Source organism: Notolepis coatsorum (assembly GCF_963971535.1).
Source record: "Notolepis coatsorum genome assembly, chromosome: 6".
In the NCBI taxonomy this organism is placed as follows: domain Eukaryota; kingdom Metazoa; phylum Chordata; class Actinopteri; order Aulopiformes; family Paralepididae; genus Notolepis; species Notolepis coatsorum.
Window position 1 is genome coordinate 173,244,123 of NC_140170.1, and position 21,195 is coordinate 173,265,317.

The following is a 21,195-nucleotide window of genomic DNA, read 5'->3' on the forward strand; positions in this document are numbered from 1 at the left end:
AGTTGTCTTTTCTTTAAACGCCATCAGCAGTACATTTTCCACAGATATGTCTTAAACAGCAGTTTCCCATGAAATAAGAAGTATGAATCTGCATGTATCTACTCAGTTTGAGTTGCAATGACTTAATTTAACTTTTACTGAGCTTTGAAATTGGCTCGTTTTATCGGTCTGAGTGGGAGAGCAAGCTTATAGTTTGAGAGTACAATTCTTACAAGCACTATCATATAAAAAGGATAATGTATCTTAAATGCAATAAACCCTTCTATAATCACCTGTACATTGTATATTACTATTGCACTTTCCTGTTACATTTGCACTCTGGTTGAATGTCAAACTTATTTCCGTTGTAATGTACTTATGCTGTATAATGACAATACATTTAGAATGTAATCCAATACAATTTCGTCCATTTTTATAGAATTGGAATGAGAGCTTTTATTTTCAAAGATTCCGACCGGAAGTCTAAACGATGACGTTGTTTACATAATTGATCCGCGGTCTGTTTGCCTGGCAGTGGCGTCTTCCATCCCATGCTTCTTGGGCTATTTCAGCCCCTGAGAAGGTAATAAGCCTTTTATAAAAAGTATATTTTCATTCACACTAAATCGTTGCTCCTTTCAACCAGAGTTGTCGTCCTAAACGCGTCGTGTCTGTTGTTGTTAATGTGTTGTTGTTGTTGTGTGTGTTGACAGGTTAGCGAGGTACTCGGGTCACAACCAGCCCACCGGGTCAGAGATGCTTTCTCCGGGCAGGACGGTGACCTCCAGGCTGCTGGGCTCCATCAGGAGGACTCTCCCGGGCCACAGGCTCAGCTATGCCACTGCAGTCGAGAAGGGTAAGGAATATAATATATATGGACAGTATTTTTACGTTAGCTAGCTAGCATTATATGATGAATTGAAAATAGGGGACCCTGATGTAATAAACAAGACGAAAGTCTTTCTCTGGTCTGCATCCCCTTAACAATTGTATTGTATTGAGCTGTACTGTATTGTACCCATTCTGCAATCTGTTAATAAAGTTTTCAATCAATCAATCAATCAATCATGTGGCTAATCTCTCCAATGGCGCAGTTTCATTTCTATCTGGTTGTTGTCAGTTGACTTGCTTTCTGTCTTCACATGGTTTCCTTCTTCTAACGGTAGCCAGTAGTCTCTAACTGACACACTCAGATGTTTGGAAGCTATACACTTAATTACCAACGTGAAATGAACACTGGATGTGAAATGCATGCAATATAAAAAAAAAAAAATCCATCATCTCTGTATGATAGCATGTACACTAATGCTGTATATTTACCTATACAGAGGTGGGCAAAATTGTTAGAACACTTGGCATATTTTGTCACTGAGGCCACACCACCAATTGGTATACATTCAAAGCCTCTAGAAGTAGTCTTGAAGCACATGTTGCTCTTTGAACATGGCTAAGGTGAAGAAGGAGCTAACTAGTGAGCAACGGGTTCGAATAAAGGCTCTTTTTTATGTTGGCTGGAGTTACCGCCGCATAGCCAAGGACTTGAGATGCAATCCAAGCACTGTAAGTACACTTTAGACCACCATGATGCCACCAATTCACGCCAGAACCGAAAAGGGGAGAGGTAGAAAAAATAAACTTTTAGACAGACAAGTGAAGCATCTCAAAATGGATCAGTAGGAACGAAGAAACTGCGTGACGAGATCAACACCACAATGACTAATGGTGCAACAGTGTCTTCAAGAACTGTGCGTTGGAAACTGGGAGAACAAGGACTTGTTGGCAGAATAGCAGCAAAGAAAGAATTACAGAGAGAGAAAAATAGAGTGAAACTCCTGAAATTTGCAAAAGAACACAAGAAATGAACAAAGGAAGATTGTTATAAAGTGTTGTCAACTGATGAGTCCACGTTTGAACAGTTTGGCAACAAGCGAAGAGTGTATGTTCGACGGAGGAAGGGGGAGAGATATAAAAACGAGTGTCTCTTGCCAACAGTTAAACACGGAGGGGGTAGTATTATGGTGTGGGGTGCAATTTGAGCCTCAGGAACAGGTGAAAATGTATGGCATCATGGATAAGAAAGTATACCACAACAACAACATTCTGGTGAGGCACGGAGTACCATCTGGGAGTCGTCTTATTGGGCCTCGATTTATTTTCCAAGAGGACAATAATAATAATAATAATAATGATAATAATAATAATAATAATAATAATAATAATAATAATAATACATTTAATTTATAAAGCGCTTTTCAGTAACCCAAAGACGCTGGAATGACCCAATGACCCTAAACATTCTTCTAACTATTGCCGGAACTACCAGCGACAGAAGGAATCTGTTGGAACATTGAAAATGATGGACTGGCCCCCTCAAAGTCCGGACCTCAACCCCATCGAGCAATTTGGCGAGTTGGACAATAAACTGGATAGATCTATTGTACATTCAAAGGAAAGCCGTTGGCTTGAGTTTCAGAAGGCATGGGGTAACATTAGTGTTGAAGTTCTCAGGAAATATATTGACACTATGCCAGAGAGACTATGCTGCAAAAGGTGGACGTACCAAATATTAGTTAAGTGGATAAAAACAGTAGGACTCACTTCATCTGATATTTGTTGGGCTCAGAGCAACCATCTGCATGTTTCATGAACATTATGATATGAAATTAAATCATGTTTTGGAGGCAAGAAACGGTCAATGTTTTCAGATCTATCAGGTGTTCTAATAATTTTGGCCACCACTGTATATATAGTCTACCTCCCCTGATGATTGGAAGATATAAACACTTAATGACCAATGTGAAATGAACACTGAATGTGAAATAAACATTCTTGCTGTCATGCACTCTTCCTACTATACTAATATGTCTTTACTACTATGCACTCATCACTGCAGCACCCAAGTTTCAGCACTGTTTGATGAACATTGTTACTCAGTTGTAAGAGTCGTACCCTTCCTGCTGACTTGTCGTACAGATCCTGTGAGTCGCTTTGGATAAAAGCGTCAGCTAAATGACAAAATGTAAAAGGTAAATATAATTGTTATCATTGTTATTATCTCATTATGTTGTTGTTGTTTTTGTTGTCTTGTCAACAGAAGTGATAAAGAGTCGTGAGTTGGAGATAGATGAGCTGAGACCTCTCTACATGGACTTTCAGGCCACTACCCCCATGGTACAGAACTGACCACCATCCTATATGTTATTATTACTAGTCATACCGTAATATCATGATAAACAAACGCATCACATGATGTAAGTTCTGTGTAATAATTACACTGTAAGTTATGTGTAATTACACTGTACAATGCTGGCTGTATTATAAAGTGTTACCAAATATCTTTATTTAGGCGCACTGCCTGAGCTTTCAAATATACAGAATATGAGGGCGGCTAGGTGGTGCAGTGGGCAAGGCGCTCACCACCAAACTAACTACAAATACAGCGCCACTGCATGATAACGTAAAACTGACTGAACTTTATGTCCATAGTACAGTACAGACCTTGTTTTCTTTAGCAAAATCCAAGGTTGCGTAGTAGTGTGGACATGCAGAGACAAAGATTGTGTGTGTGTGTGTGTGTGTGTGTGTGTGTGTGTAGGACCCCAGGGTGCTGGATGCCATGCTGCCCTACCAGGTGAACTACTATGGTAACCCTCACTCCAGGACCCACGCCTACGGCTGGGAGAGCGAGGCGGCCATGGAGAAAGCCAGGAAGGTACCGATCAGAGGGTGGAAGGATGCACACGTTTAGAGGGTGGAAGGATGCACACGTTTAGAGGGTGGAAGGATGCACACGTTTAGAGGGTGGAAGGACACGTTTAGAGGGTGGAAGGACACGTTTAGAGGGTGGAAGGACACGTTTAGAGGGTGGAAGGACACGTTTAGAGGGTGGAAGGACACGTTTAGAGGGTGGAAGGACACGCTTAGAGGGTGGAAGGACACGTTTAGAGGGTGGAAGGACACGTTTAGAGGGTGGAAGGACACGTTTAGAGGGTGGAAGGATGCACGTTTAGAGGGTGGAAGGACACGTTTAGAGGGTGGAAGGACACGTTTAGAGGGTGGAAGGATGCACACGTTTAGAGGGTGGAAGGATGCACACGTTTAGAGGGTGGAAGGACACGTTTAGAGGGTGGAAGGACACGTTTAGAGGGTGGAAGGACACGTTTAGAGGGTGGAAGGACACGTTTAGAGGGTGGAAGGATGCGTTTAGAGGGTGGAACGATACGTTTAGAGGGTGGAAGGATGCGTTTAGAGGGTGGAAGGACACGTTTAGAGGGTGGAAGGACACGTTTAGAGGGTGGAAGGATGCGTTTAGAGGGTGGAACGATACGTTTAGAGGGTGGAAGGATGCACGTTTAGAGGGTGGAACGATACGTTTAGAGGGTGGAAGGATGCGTTTAGAGGGTGGAACGATGCACACGTTTAGAGGGTGGAAGGATGCACGTTTAGAGGGTGGAAGGATGCACGTTTAGAGGGTGGAAGGATGCACGTTTAGAGGGTGGAAGGATGCACGTTTAGAGGGTGGAAGGATGCACGTTTAGAGGGTGGAAGGACACGTTTAGAGGGTGGAAGGACACGTTTAGAGGGTGGATGCACACGTTTAGAGGGTGGAAGGATGCGTTTAGAGGGTGGAACGATACGTTTAGAGGGTGGAAGGATGCACGTTTAGAGGGTGGAACGATACGTTTAGAGGGTGGAAGGATGCGTTTAGAGGGTGGAACGATGCACACGTTTAGAGGGTGGAAGGATGCACGTTTAGAGGGTGGAAGGACACGTTTAGAGGGTGGAAGGACACGTTTAGAGGGTGGAAGGATGCACGTTTAGAGGGTGGAACGATGCACATGTTTAGAGGGTGGAACGATGCACATGTTTAGAGGGTGGAACGATGCACATGTTTAGAGGGTGGAACGATGCACATGTTTAGAGGGTGGAACGATGCACATGTTTAGAGGGTGGAACGATGCACATGTTTAGAGGGTGGAACGATGCACATGTTTAGAGGGTGGAACGATGCACATGTTTAGAGGGTGGAACGATGCACACGTTTAGAGGGTGGAAGGATGCACACGTTTAGAGGGTGGAAGGATGCACACGTTTAGAGGGTGGAAGGATGCACATGTTTAGAGGGTGGAACGATACGTTTAGAGCAGGGGTGCCTAACCTTTTTTGAACCAAGATCTACTTTTTAATTTACCACCTAGCCGAGAGCTACCAGCCAAAATTAAGCCGTCATTTGAGGCTTTATAAAAGCAGCATAATGAACACAAATCTGTCAGTGCCGAGTCCGACCTCATCTTAAATAACAAACAGCATTGCTTGTTGTAGTTAACAAGGAGAGGCAGAGTTGATTTAGCAATTTTTTTTTTTTTTTTTTTTTCTAATAATCAAATTTTATTAATCAAGATCTACTTGAAATCAGCCCGCGATCGACTGGTTGGGCACCACTGGTTTAGAGGGTGGAATGACACGTTTAGAGGGTGGAAGGACATGTTTAGAGGGTGGAATGACACGTTTAGAGGGTGGAATGACACGTTTAGAGGGTGGAAGGACATGTTTAGAGGGTGGAATGACACGTTTAGAGGGTGGAATGACACGTTTAGAGGGTGGAATGACACGTTTAGAGGGTGGAACGAAACGTTTAGAGGGTGGAAGGACACGTTTAGAGGGTGGAAGGACACGTTTAGAGGGTGGAAGGACACGTTTAGAGGGTGGAACGAAACGTTTAGAGGGTGGATGGACACGTTTAGAGGGTGGAAGGACACGTTTAGAGGGTGGAAGGACACGTTTAGAGGGTGGAAGGACACGTTTAGAGGGTGGAAGGACACGTTTAGAGGGTGGAAGGACACGTTTAGAGGGTGGAAGGACACGTTTAGAGGGTGGAACGACACGTTTAGAGGGTGGAAGGACACGTTTAGAGGGTGGAAGGACATGTTTAGAGGGTGGAACGACACGTTTAGAGGGTGGAAGGACACGTTTAGAGGGTGGAAGGACACGTTTAGAGGGTGGAAGGACACGTTTAGAGGGTGGAAGGACACGTTTAGAGGGTGGAAGGACACGTTTAGAGGGTGGAAGGACACGTTTAGAGGGTGGAAGGACATGTTTAGAGGGTGGAACGACACGTTTAGAGGGTGGAAGGACATGTTTAGAGGGTGGAACGACACGTTTAGAGGGTGGAAGGACACGTTTAGAGGGTGGAAGGACACGTTTAGAGGGTGGAAGGACACGTTTAGAGGGTGGAAGGACACGTTTAGAGGGTGGAAGGACACGTTTAGAGGGTGGAAGGACACGTTTAGAGGGTGGAAGGACACGTTTAGAGGGTGGAACGCTGTACACGTTTAGAGGGTGGAAGGATGCACACATTCAGGGCCCGCGTCCACTTGGCGCATATTTCTGACCGCACGCATCTGTTTTCAATGTATTCCAATGGGGAGGGAGCGCATGCGGCCGCCTCTAGGAAGTGCGCTGCCGTCGGCTTCTTTTCTCAGCTTTTTCGTGCGGCCGAAAGTTGAAACTTTCTCAACTTTCAGAGCGATGCGCTGGGCTCATTTTCAGACAACCAATCACAGCCATTCATCTACCACTCTGTTTGTAACCTGACACCGGAGCTGCCTGCCTGTCTGGCTGTCTCTCACAGACCATTGAGATTCGCGACAAAACTAATAATAATAACTACACGAATACACTACTAAAAAGCTAATAAAAAGCAAAGGGCGAACTGTGGTGTCAGGCAATAACTATATATATAATTAATATACAATAAAGTTATTCAAATATGCTATAATATGTGCAAAACCGCGGCATGGCTGTAGATTTCTCTCTGTCATCTACAAGATGCGCTGCATGCCAGCGCTGCCGGCGCACTCCCAGCATGTTTCACGGAGAAATATGCGCTAGGTGGACGCGGGCCCTTAGAGGGTGGAAGGACACGTTTAGAGGGTGGAAGGACATGTTTAGAGGGTGGAAGGACATGTTTAGAGGGTGGAACGACATGTTTAGAGGGTGGAACGACATGTTTAGAGGGTGGAAGGACATGTTTAGAGGGTGGAACGACATGTTTAGAGGGTGGAACGACATGTTTAGAGGGTGGAAGGCTGCACACGTTTAGAGGGTGGAAGGATGCACACGTTTAGAGGGTGGAAGGATGCACACGTTTAGAGGGTGGAAGGATGCACCTGTTTCCAAATCATTGATACAGTTTTAAACGTGTATTATAAATGTTAGCTCCTTTTTTAATACCATTCCTTGGTGCACATGCTAAGCTTGAACCCTTGAACGTCACCGTTTCCCTCTGTCGGGGTGAAAGGTAGTTAGATATGGAAGAGAAAAACCCTAAACCAAATGGCTTGCTGTCTGTGTTTCTTCTCAGCAAGTGGCTGATCTGATCGCTGCAGACCCCAGAGAGATCATCTTCACCAGCGGCGCCACAGAATCCAACAACATGTCTATTAAAGTAGGACTGATACTAAAACACTCCTCTCTTCACTTCTCTACTACTGTCTTGTCCTATCTGGTCTCCACATGTCCTCTTCTCCTCTTTCTTTTTGTTCTGTCTTTCTCTACTTACTGTCTTGGGACCTCCTTCTATTTTAATTTAATTTAATTTTTTTTATTATTATTTTATTCTTAGGCTTATTTTATTCTTTATTCTTAGGCAATTTTTTCTTATTCTTATTCATGATTTGTTTTGTCTACCTAAATGTTTACTATGAGCGATTCGTGGTGCCAAATTTCCCTCGGGATGATTAAAGTATTTCTATTCTATTCCTCTCTCCTCTCCCCCTCCTAACCAATGAGACAATGTTATTACACTCCTAGACGTCTGATTGGTTGTAAACTTCTGCTTGTGATGGTCTTCTCCCATGATTCTTTGCGTGCAGGGCGTGGCTCGGTTTTACAAGTCGAAGAAGAAGCATGTGATCACCACCCAGACGGAACACAAGTGTGTGTTAGACTCCTGTCGCGTCCTGGAGTCAGAGGGCTTCCAAGTCACATACCTCCCTGTTCAGACCAACGGACTCATAGATCTGGAGGTAGACACACTTACACACACAGACACAAATACAATAATCAATTACTCTTTGATATTTTTCTTTTCGTGTCCATATACGAAGCTATATATAACGTCCAGCCAGTGCTTGGTACATTGCTGTCCCTTGATGTTGTAGAGTGCTAGGTCCTTTGCTGTGCAGGGTCCACCTAACAGAGGACATCGAAGGAGGTGCTCCATGGTCTGGGGTTCTCTGCCACAGTCGCCTGTGGTTGGGGCCACTAAGATAACCCTGTCTGCTTAGGGCTTCCCTGGAACGGCCAACACTTGAGCGGAGTCTGTTCAGGCACTTCCATTTTGCCCAGTTGTTATCTCCTGGTGGGAGGGCAAACCGATGAGTGACATCATCTCTGGGTTGGTCGTTTGTATAGATGTTGTACTGAAGTGGGTCAAGCACGCTGCCTTGTGGGAGGCCATTCTTCTTGTTGAGCCATCTGCTACGTTTCCCCCCCCAATTCGACATAGAATCTGCGGTTCTGGAGCATGGCTTCCATTAGCTCCGTTAGGTCCGGGTCTTTTGTGATCTCCAGGATCTTACATAGGAGTCGTCTGTGGTTGACTGTGTCGTAGGCAGCAGACAAGTCCACGAAAACAGCACTGGTAATCTATCTGTCCTGTACTGTACTGTGGACATGAAGTTCAACATTACTACTAATGATGAGTAAATGACAGTTATCATGCAGGTGCGCTGTATTTGTAGTCAGTTATCATTATGCATCAGCAAGCCTTGTTGTGTGATGAGCAGCAGCATTAACTCATGGATGATCACTGTGTGTAGTCTATGTTGATATTCTGTATATTTGCTACTGTCCTAGTATATTCTGTATATTTGAAAGCTCTAGCAGTGCGCCTAAATAAAGATATTTGGTAACACTTTATAATACAGCCAGCATTGTACAGTGTAATTACACATACCTTACAGTGTAAGTAAGTACACAGAACTTACATCATGTGATGTATTTGTTTATCATGATATTACGGTATGACTAATAATAACATATTATTATTATTGGTCAGTTCTGTACCATGGGGGGTAGTGGCCTGGAAGTCCACGTAGAGAGGTCTCGGCTCATCTATCTCCAACTCACGACTCTTTATCACTTCTACTGACGAGACAACAAAAACAACAAGATAATAACGATGATGATGATGGGTTTCTTTTTTATATTGCATGTTTATTTCACATTCAGTGTTCATTTCACAAATCAGATGTCTCAAAGCCATCCTCAATGTGTTGAGTGAGGTTGACGAGTTGGCGGGTTGTTGAGTTGCCTGGACGGAACCCTGTTTTCTCTGGGATGATCTTCTCGTCTATGGATGGTGCAAATCCTGTTCAGTATCAGGCGCTCAAACATCTTGTATGTGTGACATAGAAGTGAGGTTGGCCGGAAACTTTTAGGATCAGACGGGTCCTTCCCAGGTTTCAGGAGTGCTAGTGCAGGGGTTCCCAAACTTTTCAGGCCGGGACCCAGAAAATAAGGCGTCAGAGAGCCGCGGCCAAATGCACATCGTCAGGTTTTTTTTATTTATTTTTTGCCAGGCGACCGATTTTTTAAGCCAAATATCACTTCAATCCTATTAAGTTAGTTCAAGTTAGTTATTAATTTATATGTGCTATTTATGAGAGGGCTAACTTGTTGCAAAATAATAATGATAATAATAATAATAATAGCCTCATTAAAATACTATTGTTGCTTCGGTTGTTTTCAGCGTTTTATGTGCATAATCTGTTATTTAGTTTGAAATGTTCGTTGAAATAAGTAGATTTTTCGTTTTTGTTTATTTATTAAGTTAATATAAAACCATATAGTCACATTTTAGAATACAATAGAATAGAATTTTAGAATACAACTAGAAACACTGTCCTGGCCTGCTTCTAAGTTCAGTGGCCTGACACATTTTTTTTTATCATCTCGCGGCCCTCCCGTGGCTGCTCGCGGCCCACCTTTGGGTCGCGACCCCGACTTTGGGAACCACTGTGCTAGTGCATGTGCCTTGAGCCAGATGTTTGGAAGCTTCTGTGTAGCCATACAGTTATTGAATAGGTTGAGGAGCCATACCTTTGTTTGTTCTCCAAAGTACTTGATTTGCGCTGTTGCGATGTTGTTTCCAGTTCAGTCATAGTGAAAGGTCTTGTGAAGCCTGGGTTTGCATGGTACGTTTTACGGTCTAGTTTGGTTTTTTGTTGTCGTTTCTTAGGGCCTTTTCCATTCGGCAGCAGTTGGTGGGCGACTTGTTCAGCAGTGGTGCTGCAGTGTTCTTCGGGTCTCCTCCCAGTTTGCGAATGAGGGCCCATGCTTTCTTGCTGTTCTTTGACATGTCCGTTTTCTCTATCAGAGAGTATTCCGGGTGTTTTGTCGCTCTTGGGAGATACTGATCATCAGCTGTTCTCCTGTTGTTATTGTTTCTTCAGAGAAGAATTGATTTGAGGACATCATACGACGACGACTGAATTTATTGGGGGGATTTATCTCTCTCTTGCTCTCACTCACTCACTCACTCACTCACTCACTCACACTCACTCACTCACTCACATGCACACACTCACTCATGCACAAAAACTCTTAAGATATATATTGTGTTTGGGCGGCTAGGTGGCGTAGTGGGCAAGGCACTCGCCTCCAGTGTGGAGACGCTAGGATTCGCGTGTTCGAATCCAGCTCTCCACATTGTTTTTCAGTTTGGCTGGTCGTCCGCAGTAATACACATTGGCCGTATTACGGGGAGGGAAAACTGAAGGGTGGGGATCGAACGTTGTGAACAAGCGACTCCTACAAGTCGGTTGGTGCGCCTGCGCAGTAGAATCAGGAAGTGTCGGGGGCAGCGTGAGCCTCCCACGCGTTACTCCTCGACACTGATAGATCGAGCTGCGCAGGTGAAAAGATGCGACTGCTGTTACCTCAAGTACCGGAGGGGACTTGTGCTATGTATGACTTAGTCCACATTGCAGCCGGCTTGTGGGAGGCAAGAAACAGCGTTCGTGACAGGGGAGGGTTGAATTGGATGATACGAAATTGGGATGGGAGAAAATATGGAAAAATGGGAGAAAAAGTGGATCAAAAAAAAAAAAGATATATATTGTGTTTGTATGTCTTAGCTCCTGAAGGCATCCATTCGTCCAGACACGTCTCTGGTGTCCGTGATGACCATCAACAACGAGATCGGAGTCAAGCAGCCAATCAGCGAGATTGGTAACCATGGCAATTCACTAATGAATCCTAACCACTAATTAAATTGATTGAAAATGATTCAAATTGTCAACCTTTTAATTCTTTTTGCACCTCTTCTCTTCTCTTCTCTTCTCCTCAGGTCAGATCTGTCGTTCTAAGGGAGTGTTTTTCCATACGGATGCAGCTCAGGCGGTGGGTAAGATTCCCATGAATGTTACCGACTGCAAGATTGACCTCATGTCCATCAGTGGACACAAGCTCTATGGACCCAAAGGTAAACACAACTAACTAACTATGTAACAAAGAAACTAACTAACTAAATATATGTGGACCCAAAGGTAAACATAACTAACTATGTAATACACAAACAGACTAACTAGCTAAATATCTATAGACCCAAAGGTAAACATAACTAACTAACTAACTAACTAACTAACTAACTAACTAACTATGTAATACACAAACAGACTAACTAGTTAAATATCTATGGAGCCAAAGGTAAAGTTACCTAACTAACTAACTAACTAAATATCTATGGACTCAAAAGTGAACATAACTAACTAACTATTCAGGCCACTAATTAAATATCTATGGACTCAAAGGTGAACATAACTAACTATTCAGGCCACTAACTAAATATCTATGGACTCAAAGGTGAACATAACTAACTATTCAGGCCACTAACTAAATATCTATGGACTCAAGGGTGAACATAACTAACTATTCAGGCCACTAACTAAATATCTATGGACTCAAAGGTGAACATAACTAACTATTCAGGCCACTAACTAAATATCTATGGACTCAAAGGTGAACATAACTAACTATTCAGGCCACTAACTAAATATCTATGGACTCAAAGGTGAACATAACTAACTATTCAGGCCACTAACTAAATATATATGGACCCAAAGATAAATATAACTAAGTAACTAAATATTGTATCTACACACATAACTAACTAGTTAACTAACTAACGTACTATGTAACAAACAAACTAACTCTGCGTGGTAATGTAAAGCGTGACATAAAATCCAAACTGCAATTTTCAAATCAAATTCCCCCAAATATTTCAGATCCAATTTTGTGAGAAATTGTACTTGTCATTATTAACACATTCATTGCCAACCACGAGTATAGTCGGGTTAACTAGCCAACCGTTCCGTGCCAATCACGAGTATAGTCGGGTTTTAATCGTTATTTCTTTTATTAGCGATATCCATTCATTTTCATCCATCCAACCTGATGTTATCATTGGGAATGGGTCTGAGCTCGCAAAAGGGCAAATACCGCCGCGTATCGTCTCCCGGATGGTATTGCACATCATTGGATTGGATTGACTGGGAATGTGCATCGAAAAAATAACTCCGGTCCGGGTCTTGCTTCTCGGGCATGCAGTATCGTGTTACCAGATTGACTGAGGACCCTCAGAGCAGCGTCAATTATGTGTTTCGTACTATAACGTTGGATCAATAAACGCGATCGATATTTGGAATGGCGATCAGGAATTGGATTCATCTTTTTGCAGAACATCTGATGTGAGGTAAGGAATTTATGTTACGAATCTTGGCTTAATCAGATGTTCCTATCACCGCCATCGTGCGCGCGTGTGTGTGACGTTAGCGCTGAGCAAGTCACTGAATAAGCGATTTTTCAGCCCGCTTTTGTATCGTGCATAAGGACACCTATACTCTCGATAATCTAGCGTTTATTTGAAAACGATTCATAAATCAGCCGGAAAATGACAACGTATTTTGTGTATTCCACTAAAGGGTGATTATCGCGGATTTCTCTGGAATTACTAGAAATCTCAAACTATACTCATATTCAAAACGGAAATGTTCAGATGAAAAAACAATCCGTTTCGTACATGTTGACTGCAAGCAAGTCATTGATAAGCGACTGGTGTATTAGACCCATACTCCATAATTTAAGATATAGTTTAAGCGTTCGCAAATTTCCCCGTCCTCCCATTGACTAAAGCGCTGGCACGGAACGGCCTGTTTTGGGCATAGGGGCGTGGCTCTGAATGTGTTAATTTAGACAATGGAATTGTGTATCACAATTCACAACGTTACGATTTAATTACAGTATGATCCTTTGATAATTGAAAGATTAGTTATCATTATCATATAAAATTATCGCCCAGCGTCTTTAAAAGCATTCTTTAGACGTGTGTTATATGTCCTATGTTTACATGTGTTTGTCCCTCTGTGTGTGTGTGTGTGTGTCTCAGGTGTGGGTGCTCTGTACATACGGAGGCGTCCCAGGGTGCGCCTGGAGCCTTTACAGAATGGTGGGGGCCAGGAGAGGGGCCTGCGCTCTGGGACCGTCCCCACGCCTCTGGCTGTCGGCCTGGGAGCGGCCTGTGAGATCGCCCAGCAGGAGTTGGAGGTGAAAACCAACCCCTACCATATATATATATAGAGAGACTAGAAGATGTGTCGTTATGCCCTGCCCACTCGCTGTGGTGGGATCTAGAGACAGTGATGGAGGATGGAGACAGTGATGGAGGATGGAGGGTAGAGACAGTGATGGAGGGTAGAGACAGTGATGGAAGGTAGAGACAGTGATGGAAGGTAGAGACAGTGATGGAGGGTAGAGACAGTGATGGAAGGTAGAGACAGTGATGGAAGGTAGAGACAGTGATGGAGGGTAGAGACAGTGATAGAGACAGTGATGGAGGATAGAGACAGTGATGGAGGATAGAGACAGTGATGGAGGGTAGAGACAGTGATGGAGGGTAGTGACAGTGATGGAAGGTAGAGACAGTGATGGAGGATGGAGACAGTGATGGAGGATAGAGACAGTGATGGAGGGTAGAGACGGTGATGGAGGGTAGAGACAGTGATGGAAGGTAGAGACAGTGATGGAGGATAGAGACAGTGATGGAAGGTAGCGACAGTGATGGAAGGTAGCGACAGTGATGGAAGCCAGGTAGCGACAGTGATGGAGGGTAGAGACAGTGATGGAGACAGTGATGGAGGATAGAGACAGTGATGGAGGATAGAGACAGTGATGGAGGATAGAGACAGTGATGGAGGATAGAGACAGTGATGGAGGATGTAGACAGTGATGGAGGATGGAGACAGTGATGGAGGATGGAGACAGTGATGGAGGATAGAGACAGTGATGGAGGATAGAGACAGTGATGGAGGACATCCATTGAGCTACAACTTGAAGGGACTTGAAGCAGTTGTTCAACAGTAAAGAGGAACCAAACATGTCCTGCTACCTGTGTGCTGCAACATTATATTCTATAGTATATTTAATACTAAACAGTATATATATATATCTATAGCTTAGGTTATATAGCTTACTATCCGTGTTAAAGCTTTTTCTTGCAGCAGCGAGCCATAAAGATTACATTCATAACTATGTTGACCAGACCTCCTGGTTTTGCAGGGATCAGTGACACGATTAGGCCTAATAATACTATTTACTAATTACTATACTTTCCATAATGCATATTTACTACGGCCCTTTGGACTGTATACAGGCTACTATCATCTTTTAGTTTTTTATTATTATGGATTAATGTGTATGTGTGTGTGTATATATATATATATATATATATATATATACATATATATATGTGTGTGTTGCAGTATGACCACCACCGCGTGTCTCTACTCGCTAACCGTCTGGTGAAGAAGATCATGTCAGAGCTCCCTGATGTCATCATGAACGGAGACGCTGAGCAGAGATACCCTGGTACACACACACACACACACACACACACACACACACATATATATATATTGTGAATGACTCTGGGGTGTTATGAGCTGTCACCAGATTGGATTTAACAAAACACACACGGCACAAAGTAGAAGCAAGTTTAACAGCTGTTTTAATGCTGTTTAGGGGAAACAGAGGGGTTAGTGTGATCGTCAGCCAGTCCGTAATTCCAGAGAAGCGTCTTGGTCCGTTAGCAGGGTTCGGTACAGAGAGCGGTTCTCATACGGGCGCGTGAGAACAGACATCGGACGAGCAGGGGTCGATACACATGCGGGTTCCATATGATCAGGGGTTATAGCACACCGCAGGGTCCTCGTTCCAAAAGTAGATAAACACAGCATGGGGTCACACAGACGACAATCTTCCTCTTTTTCTCTTCTTTCTTACTCAATTCCTCTCTCGTTCCGTACAGGTTTCGCCACAGCTACGCCAATGATTCTGTCACTCTGTCTGATACACACACACACACACACACACACACACACACACACACACACACACACACATATCATATACATAGATCTTTGGATTTAAATAAAGTATTTAATGTTTGTGTGGTTGTGTGTAGGCTGCATCAACTTGTCCTTCGCCTATGTGGAGGGAGAGAGTCTACTGATGGCCCTGAAGGATGTAGCACTGTCGTCTGGCAGGTCAGACACACACACACACACACACACACACACACACACACACACACACTGTATATCCATACACTTTGGTCATAATATGGTGAATGAAGATATTTGCATTATCTCGTTCACATGTGGGAGAGTCTAGATAAGATGAGATATTCCTTTATTGATCCCTTGGGGAAATTCGGGTGTCATAGCGGGAGGGGGGGGGGGGGAGAGACAATGACTACAGTACAACACAGCATTGGAACCGAGTGGTAACGTTAGCGACTAGCATACTATGTAACGTGGCTTTGCCAACTACAGTCAAATGGGTCTAGTGTTGCTAGTTGCTCTAGTAATGTTACAATCACAAAGAAGGTCTATGACCGTAGCACGCATGCGCAAGGCAGGGCATTCTGGGTATGTTCCCCACAGTAGTGCGTCTAGTCTCTCCCGTTCACACGGAGCATCTGCCACAGTGGACGCCATCAGAAGTGAGTCCATAACGTCCCTGACACCGACCTTCGGGGACACAATGAAAGCAGCCATGTTGTCTGTGTGTCTGTCCGCAGCGCCTGCACCTCTGCCTCTCTGGAGCCGTCCTACGTGCTGAGAGCCATCGGGACGGACGAGGACCTGGCTCACTCCTCCATCAGGTACAACACAGAGTTCTTTTTACCCCCTTACTAGTTTTAGTCTTGCTCATTTTATGTTTTTTTTTTCTTTTTTACTCTCGTCCTAGTTTTTTATGTTCTTTTACACTGTAGCGCTTTGAGATTTGTTCCACAATTATAAAGCGCCCCTACAAATCAAATATATTATCATAACACCAGCAGGCTACATGGCTAAGAAAGGGGTTCAAAGGAAATAAATTTTTTATGGTTACAAATGTGAATATGTTCTATTTTGTTATTATTTCTGTTTTTGTTTTGGAGGCTTAATTTGATAATAATACAGGCATGTATAAGGATTATGCTCCAGCCTGTACCTTTTCAGTCACTGCCTAAATCAAAGACTGTTGACATTATTTACAGTTTGGAATGATTGTGCATATTGTATTGTGTGTGATGACTGAATACTACTACTGCTATTACTACTACTATTACTACTACTACTACTATTACTACTACTACTACTACTACTACTACTACTACTACTACTACTACTACTACTATTACTACTACTACTACTTCTAACTCAACTCAAAGTAAGTTAAAATTACCACAGTGAAAGGCAGTTTTTTTTTTAACAAATGTTTTTTATTTTCCCTTTTTTTAACATGAAACAAGACAAACAATACAGTAACAGTAATAATCAATGATAAATCACAGGACAATAACAGAAATAATAATAACAATAATGACAGTCCAGTAATTAAATCAGAATGAATGTAGATGATTAAAAGACATAAAAATAATAAATACAATACATGGGCTCTTGCTCGCTCTTCCCCCCACCCCCCCCTCAGGACCCCCACTTGGACTATACATCCACTACTTCATTTAACATCAGAAAATTACAAATCTATATGCATTCCTTTAGTGAAAGGCTGTTTTGTATCTGATTGTGTGTGTGTGTAGGTTTGGTATTGGCCGGTTCAGTACGGAGGAGGAGGTGGACTACACGGCAGATAAATGTATCCATCAGGTTAGGAGGCTGAGGGAGATGAGGTGAGAACTGAACCAACTGTCCATGTCTGTTGTTCTCATCTCCGTTCAGGAATCATGGAAAGACACCGAGACTTAGATTGATTCGTTTTTAAATGTGCTGAACAACTCATTAGATTGATTGGTTTTAAATGTGCTGAACAACTCATTAGATTGATTGGTTTTAAATCTGCTGAACAACTCATTAGATTGATTGGTTTTAAATGTGATGAACAACTCATTAGATTGATTAGTTTTAAATGTGCTGATGAACAACTCATTAGATTGATTGGTTTTAAATGTGCTGATGAACAACTCATTAGATTGATTCGTTTTAAATGTGCTGATGAACAACTCATTAGATTGATTAGTTTTAAATGTGATGATCAGACTTACTTTTCTTTAACTTCTGCTTTAAAAAGGTCTGCAATTCATCAGGTTGTTGTAATGTATCTGCCTATTTAATTGTTTATTCTCTCTATATATAAACATAAAACATAATGTTTGGAAATTTGTGTTTGGTAGATTATTTCTCTGTTGTAACAATGCTTCTTGGCAATACATTCTTGGGGCACCATTTAAAAGGTAAATAAACAGGCTTTCCAACGGTATAAAATGTATTGCCAAGAAGCATTGTTACAACAGAGAAATAATCTACCAAACACAGATTTCCAAACATTATGTTTATATATCGGTCTCTTTCTATATATATCTGTCTCTCTCTATATATATATATAATTCTCTCTCTCTCTCAGTCCTCTCTGGGAGATGGTTCAGGAGGGCATCGACCTGAAGAGCATCAAGTGGACGCAGCACTAGAACCACCTCACTTCCTGCTTCTCGGCCAATCAAGAGACCAGTGACGGCCGTGATGAGGGAAAACTATGAAGTTGACCCAGTTGGTTCCCAGGAATTCTGGGGACCAACCAGCCCCCCTTCCTTCCTGTCAACAAACACGCACAAGCTCCCTGTCCCAGTGCAGGACATTCCTCCTGTCAGACTGCAGTAAAACACCCAAGAAACTCAGCTTTACAGGTTTAAAGATTGACAATACTGATTTATTTTGCACATAATATCACACACATCCAAAAACTCTATAAACACGTTTGCACACATTAATTTGACAGTGACGTCTTCGGGTGACATTGAATCCTTGTGTTAATTACAGCTCAGTGAAATGATAAGGTATAGCAGTCCTTTATAAGACAGGATATTGTTGTCTTTTCATCTACATTATTTAATGGAGCTGTGATTAACACAACACAAGGATTACGTTCCCCAATAACATTGCTGGTGGCCATATTCAAACTCATTTACACTCAATAACTCTCAAATGAATATGTTCAAAATAAATCAGAATTGTTTTTTTTTTGTTTGAACACCCAGGAGACCACTAAGCATAGAATTAGAACAGATGGAAACAGCAGTCCCTCTCTCTGTGGAAGTCTTACAGCAGTACATCTAAGATGGCTGCCTTAGAATCCTGATCCTGCTGTCATGGATATGATTTGTTACATGTAGCCAGTAACTGGAGAAAAAAAGACATCTTAGTGTTCAGGTGGAGACGCCGCTGGAGTGTAATTTCATCACCGCCAAGAGACCACTCGAGAATATTTATATTTTTTTCATTGGAATGCCCATTCTACCCATTCTATTTCTGCGCCGATGAGGTTCAGCTGGGTCGTGATGCCGTAAGCCTGAGAGTTGGGTTTATGTTTTCTACGGGCAGAACTTTGTTTTGTATGACTGTGTTATATTAATGATGTGCTCTGATTATAGCTGCTCGGTAAGAAGGAGCTACTGTTGCCGGGAGACGTGACTGTTCTGCGCGGGGAGTTCCTGGCTGAGATAACGGAACAACGCGCTCTTTGATCGGAGATCTTCTCTCGAGGTCTACCAGTGATTTTAGACTGCTTCAGAGAACCTCTCCTCCAACTCCTACCTGACTGGGACTATGTTACTCTCATGACTCTGTTACTGTTCTCTACCATTTGATCATACAACGCAGTGGTTCCTACGTCTATCATATGATGGTTTCTAAGACTATAATGGTTCCTAAGTCTATCTATGATGGTTCTTAAGTCCATCATATGATGATTCCCAAGTCTACCATATGATGGTTCCCAAGTCTATCATATGATGGTTCCTAAATCTATCATGATGGTTCCTAAGTCTACCATATGATGGTTCCTAAGTCTACCATATCATATGATGGTTCCTAAGTCTACCATAATATGACAATAGAACCATATTATGATGGTTCCTAAATCTATCGTATGATCATCAAACACAGTGGTTCCAGATGTCTAATGATGGTCAAGGCTACAGAGAATTAAAGTTAAAGGAATCGTAATGGATGGACTGATGAGATGAGAGAACTTGGGATGATATGAACTACATAACGATGCCATTAAAGAGATTGAGTTTGGGCTACAGGTGCAATACAGAGATTACTCCTATGAAGATGAACCCATGCAGTTAGCTCATTGTTCTGCCATAGTTTTGGAGATCCATCATAGTATAGTTTGTTATTCTCTAGCGCTCCCTCTCTTTCTGTCACTCTTTCTCGCTCCTTCTCTCTCCCTCATCCCCCTTGGGTATGTGTTCCTATTCTACAATGATTGTTCACTAAAGCACAACAGTCATATTTATCTACAGTGACTTAGTCTGATAGCGACCACTAGTTTCTACCACAGTGCTGTCTGTTGTCACAGGAAGCCTTGGCTCTTCAGAAACGCAATTTGAGGGAAAGCAAGCAGCCAGTATAAATATATCTCTGTCCTTTACTCCAGTTCAAAGTTACAGGTGCATTATGTAGTTGTGTCAGAGAGAAGTGAATAAAGTATATTTTCATAATTGGGTAAACAGGTAAACTCTCCTTGGATTCCTGGAACACCGTTTGAAGCTAGAAAGCTTCCTGAAAAGTTACTATTTCACTATCGTTTATAAAGTTATCATGTTAACAAACATATTCTAGGCTTACGTTTCGTTCACAGTGTCTCAAAATTATTTTGTTTAAATTTATGACTAAGAATTACAGTAAATAACTTTTGCACACTCTGCAAACAAATTGTGAAAATAAATAAATCATGACATTGGAGTAAGGTTTCCCGGACAGCAGAGGGTAAAGTGAATGTTTTCACTGTCATTTTGTCTAAAGCAGTTATATGGTCACGTTACGTATACCCTGTTTTATTGTCAAGCACTCTATTACTCGCTACAACAATGCAATAAACAGCAGCTTCACAGCAACACTGACTTGTTTGAGCTCATTGTATAGGATTTTGAGGCAACACCATCCACAATTAAACTCTTTCTACTATCATGGCACAATGGCCATTTGAAGATTTTGAAAGTAACATTCCTAATCCTGGTGTAAGGCAAAAGTGATAGCCGTTTTATAAAATGCTAGTGATTTGTCTTGACCTGACGTCCTTTTTAGATATCAAGTCGTTTCCAGTGCCATGGAATTCATTGCATTCCACTTGTCCTGATGTTGGTGTTCTGTTGGTCCATCCAGACGATAGGATACAAAGAGACAGACTTCGGCCAGTAGAGGTCACTGGTCTTTCTGCTGCAGTCATTGTTGGAGCTGGTTTGATTGAAAACTTTAAGAAAGGAAGCCTTGGATTTTCAGAAACTCAATTGAGGGAAAGCAACAGAAAAAAGAAAAAAAAAAAGCACAAAGTTTTTCACATTAGGATAGGCCACATTGTTTAAGGTTTGATTCAGTTTTAAAAATAGACGATAATAAAAAGAGTAAGATAGAATAGACAGAGTAAATAGTGCAGTGCAATAAGTAGTAGAATAGAAAGAATAGACATGAAATGAGCACATAAAGTGCAGACATAAAATGTTAGAATAAAAAATAAAAAGGTGGAATAAAATAAAATGGGATATATAACTAAATTAACATAGATGCACAATAGAATCATCAAATAGGAATAGGCCAGGGCTGTGCACGGTGTCAAGTATATACACTAATTAGAATACAAATAACA

General features: G+C 42.2%; 1 protein-coding gene across 1 annotated transcript; it reads left to right on the top strand.

Moving 5' to 3' along the window:
- Positions 1-479: 479 nt before the first annotated feature.
- nfs1 (NFS1 cysteine desulfurase) lies at positions 480-20,438 on the top strand. Its single transcript, XM_084316795.1, has 14 exons — positions 480-562; positions 693-835; positions 3,074-3,150; positions 3,575-3,691; positions 7,343-7,426; positions 7,854-8,006; positions 11,121-11,214; positions 11,333-11,467; positions 13,430-13,587; positions 14,802-14,907; positions 15,503-15,584; positions 16,121-16,204; positions 17,129-17,218; positions 17,950-20,438. The coding sequence occupies exons 1-14, from the start codon at positions 531-533 to the stop codon at positions 18,011-18,013; spliced, it is 1,419 nt and encodes a 472-aa protein (XP_084172921.1). The 5' UTR covers positions 480-530; the 3' UTR covers positions 18,014-20,438.
- The last annotated feature ends 757 nt before the right edge of the window (positions 20,439-21,195 follow it).

What these genes read in the sequence shown, in the direction of transcription:
- nfs1 (XM_084316795.1), top strand. Translation starts at nt 531, where the DNA reads ATGCTTCTTGGGCTATTTCAGCCCCTGAGAAG. An exon ending in CAAGCTCTATGGACCCAAAG is followed by an intron (nt 11,468 to 13,429) that starts GTAAACACAACT and finishes TGTGTGTCTCAG; the next exon opens with GTGTGGGTGCTCTGTACATA. An exon ending in CTGGCTCACTCCTCCATCAG is followed by an intron (nt 16,205 to 17,128) that starts GTACAACACAGA and finishes GTGTGTGTGTAG; the next exon opens with GTTTGGTATTGGCCGGTTCA.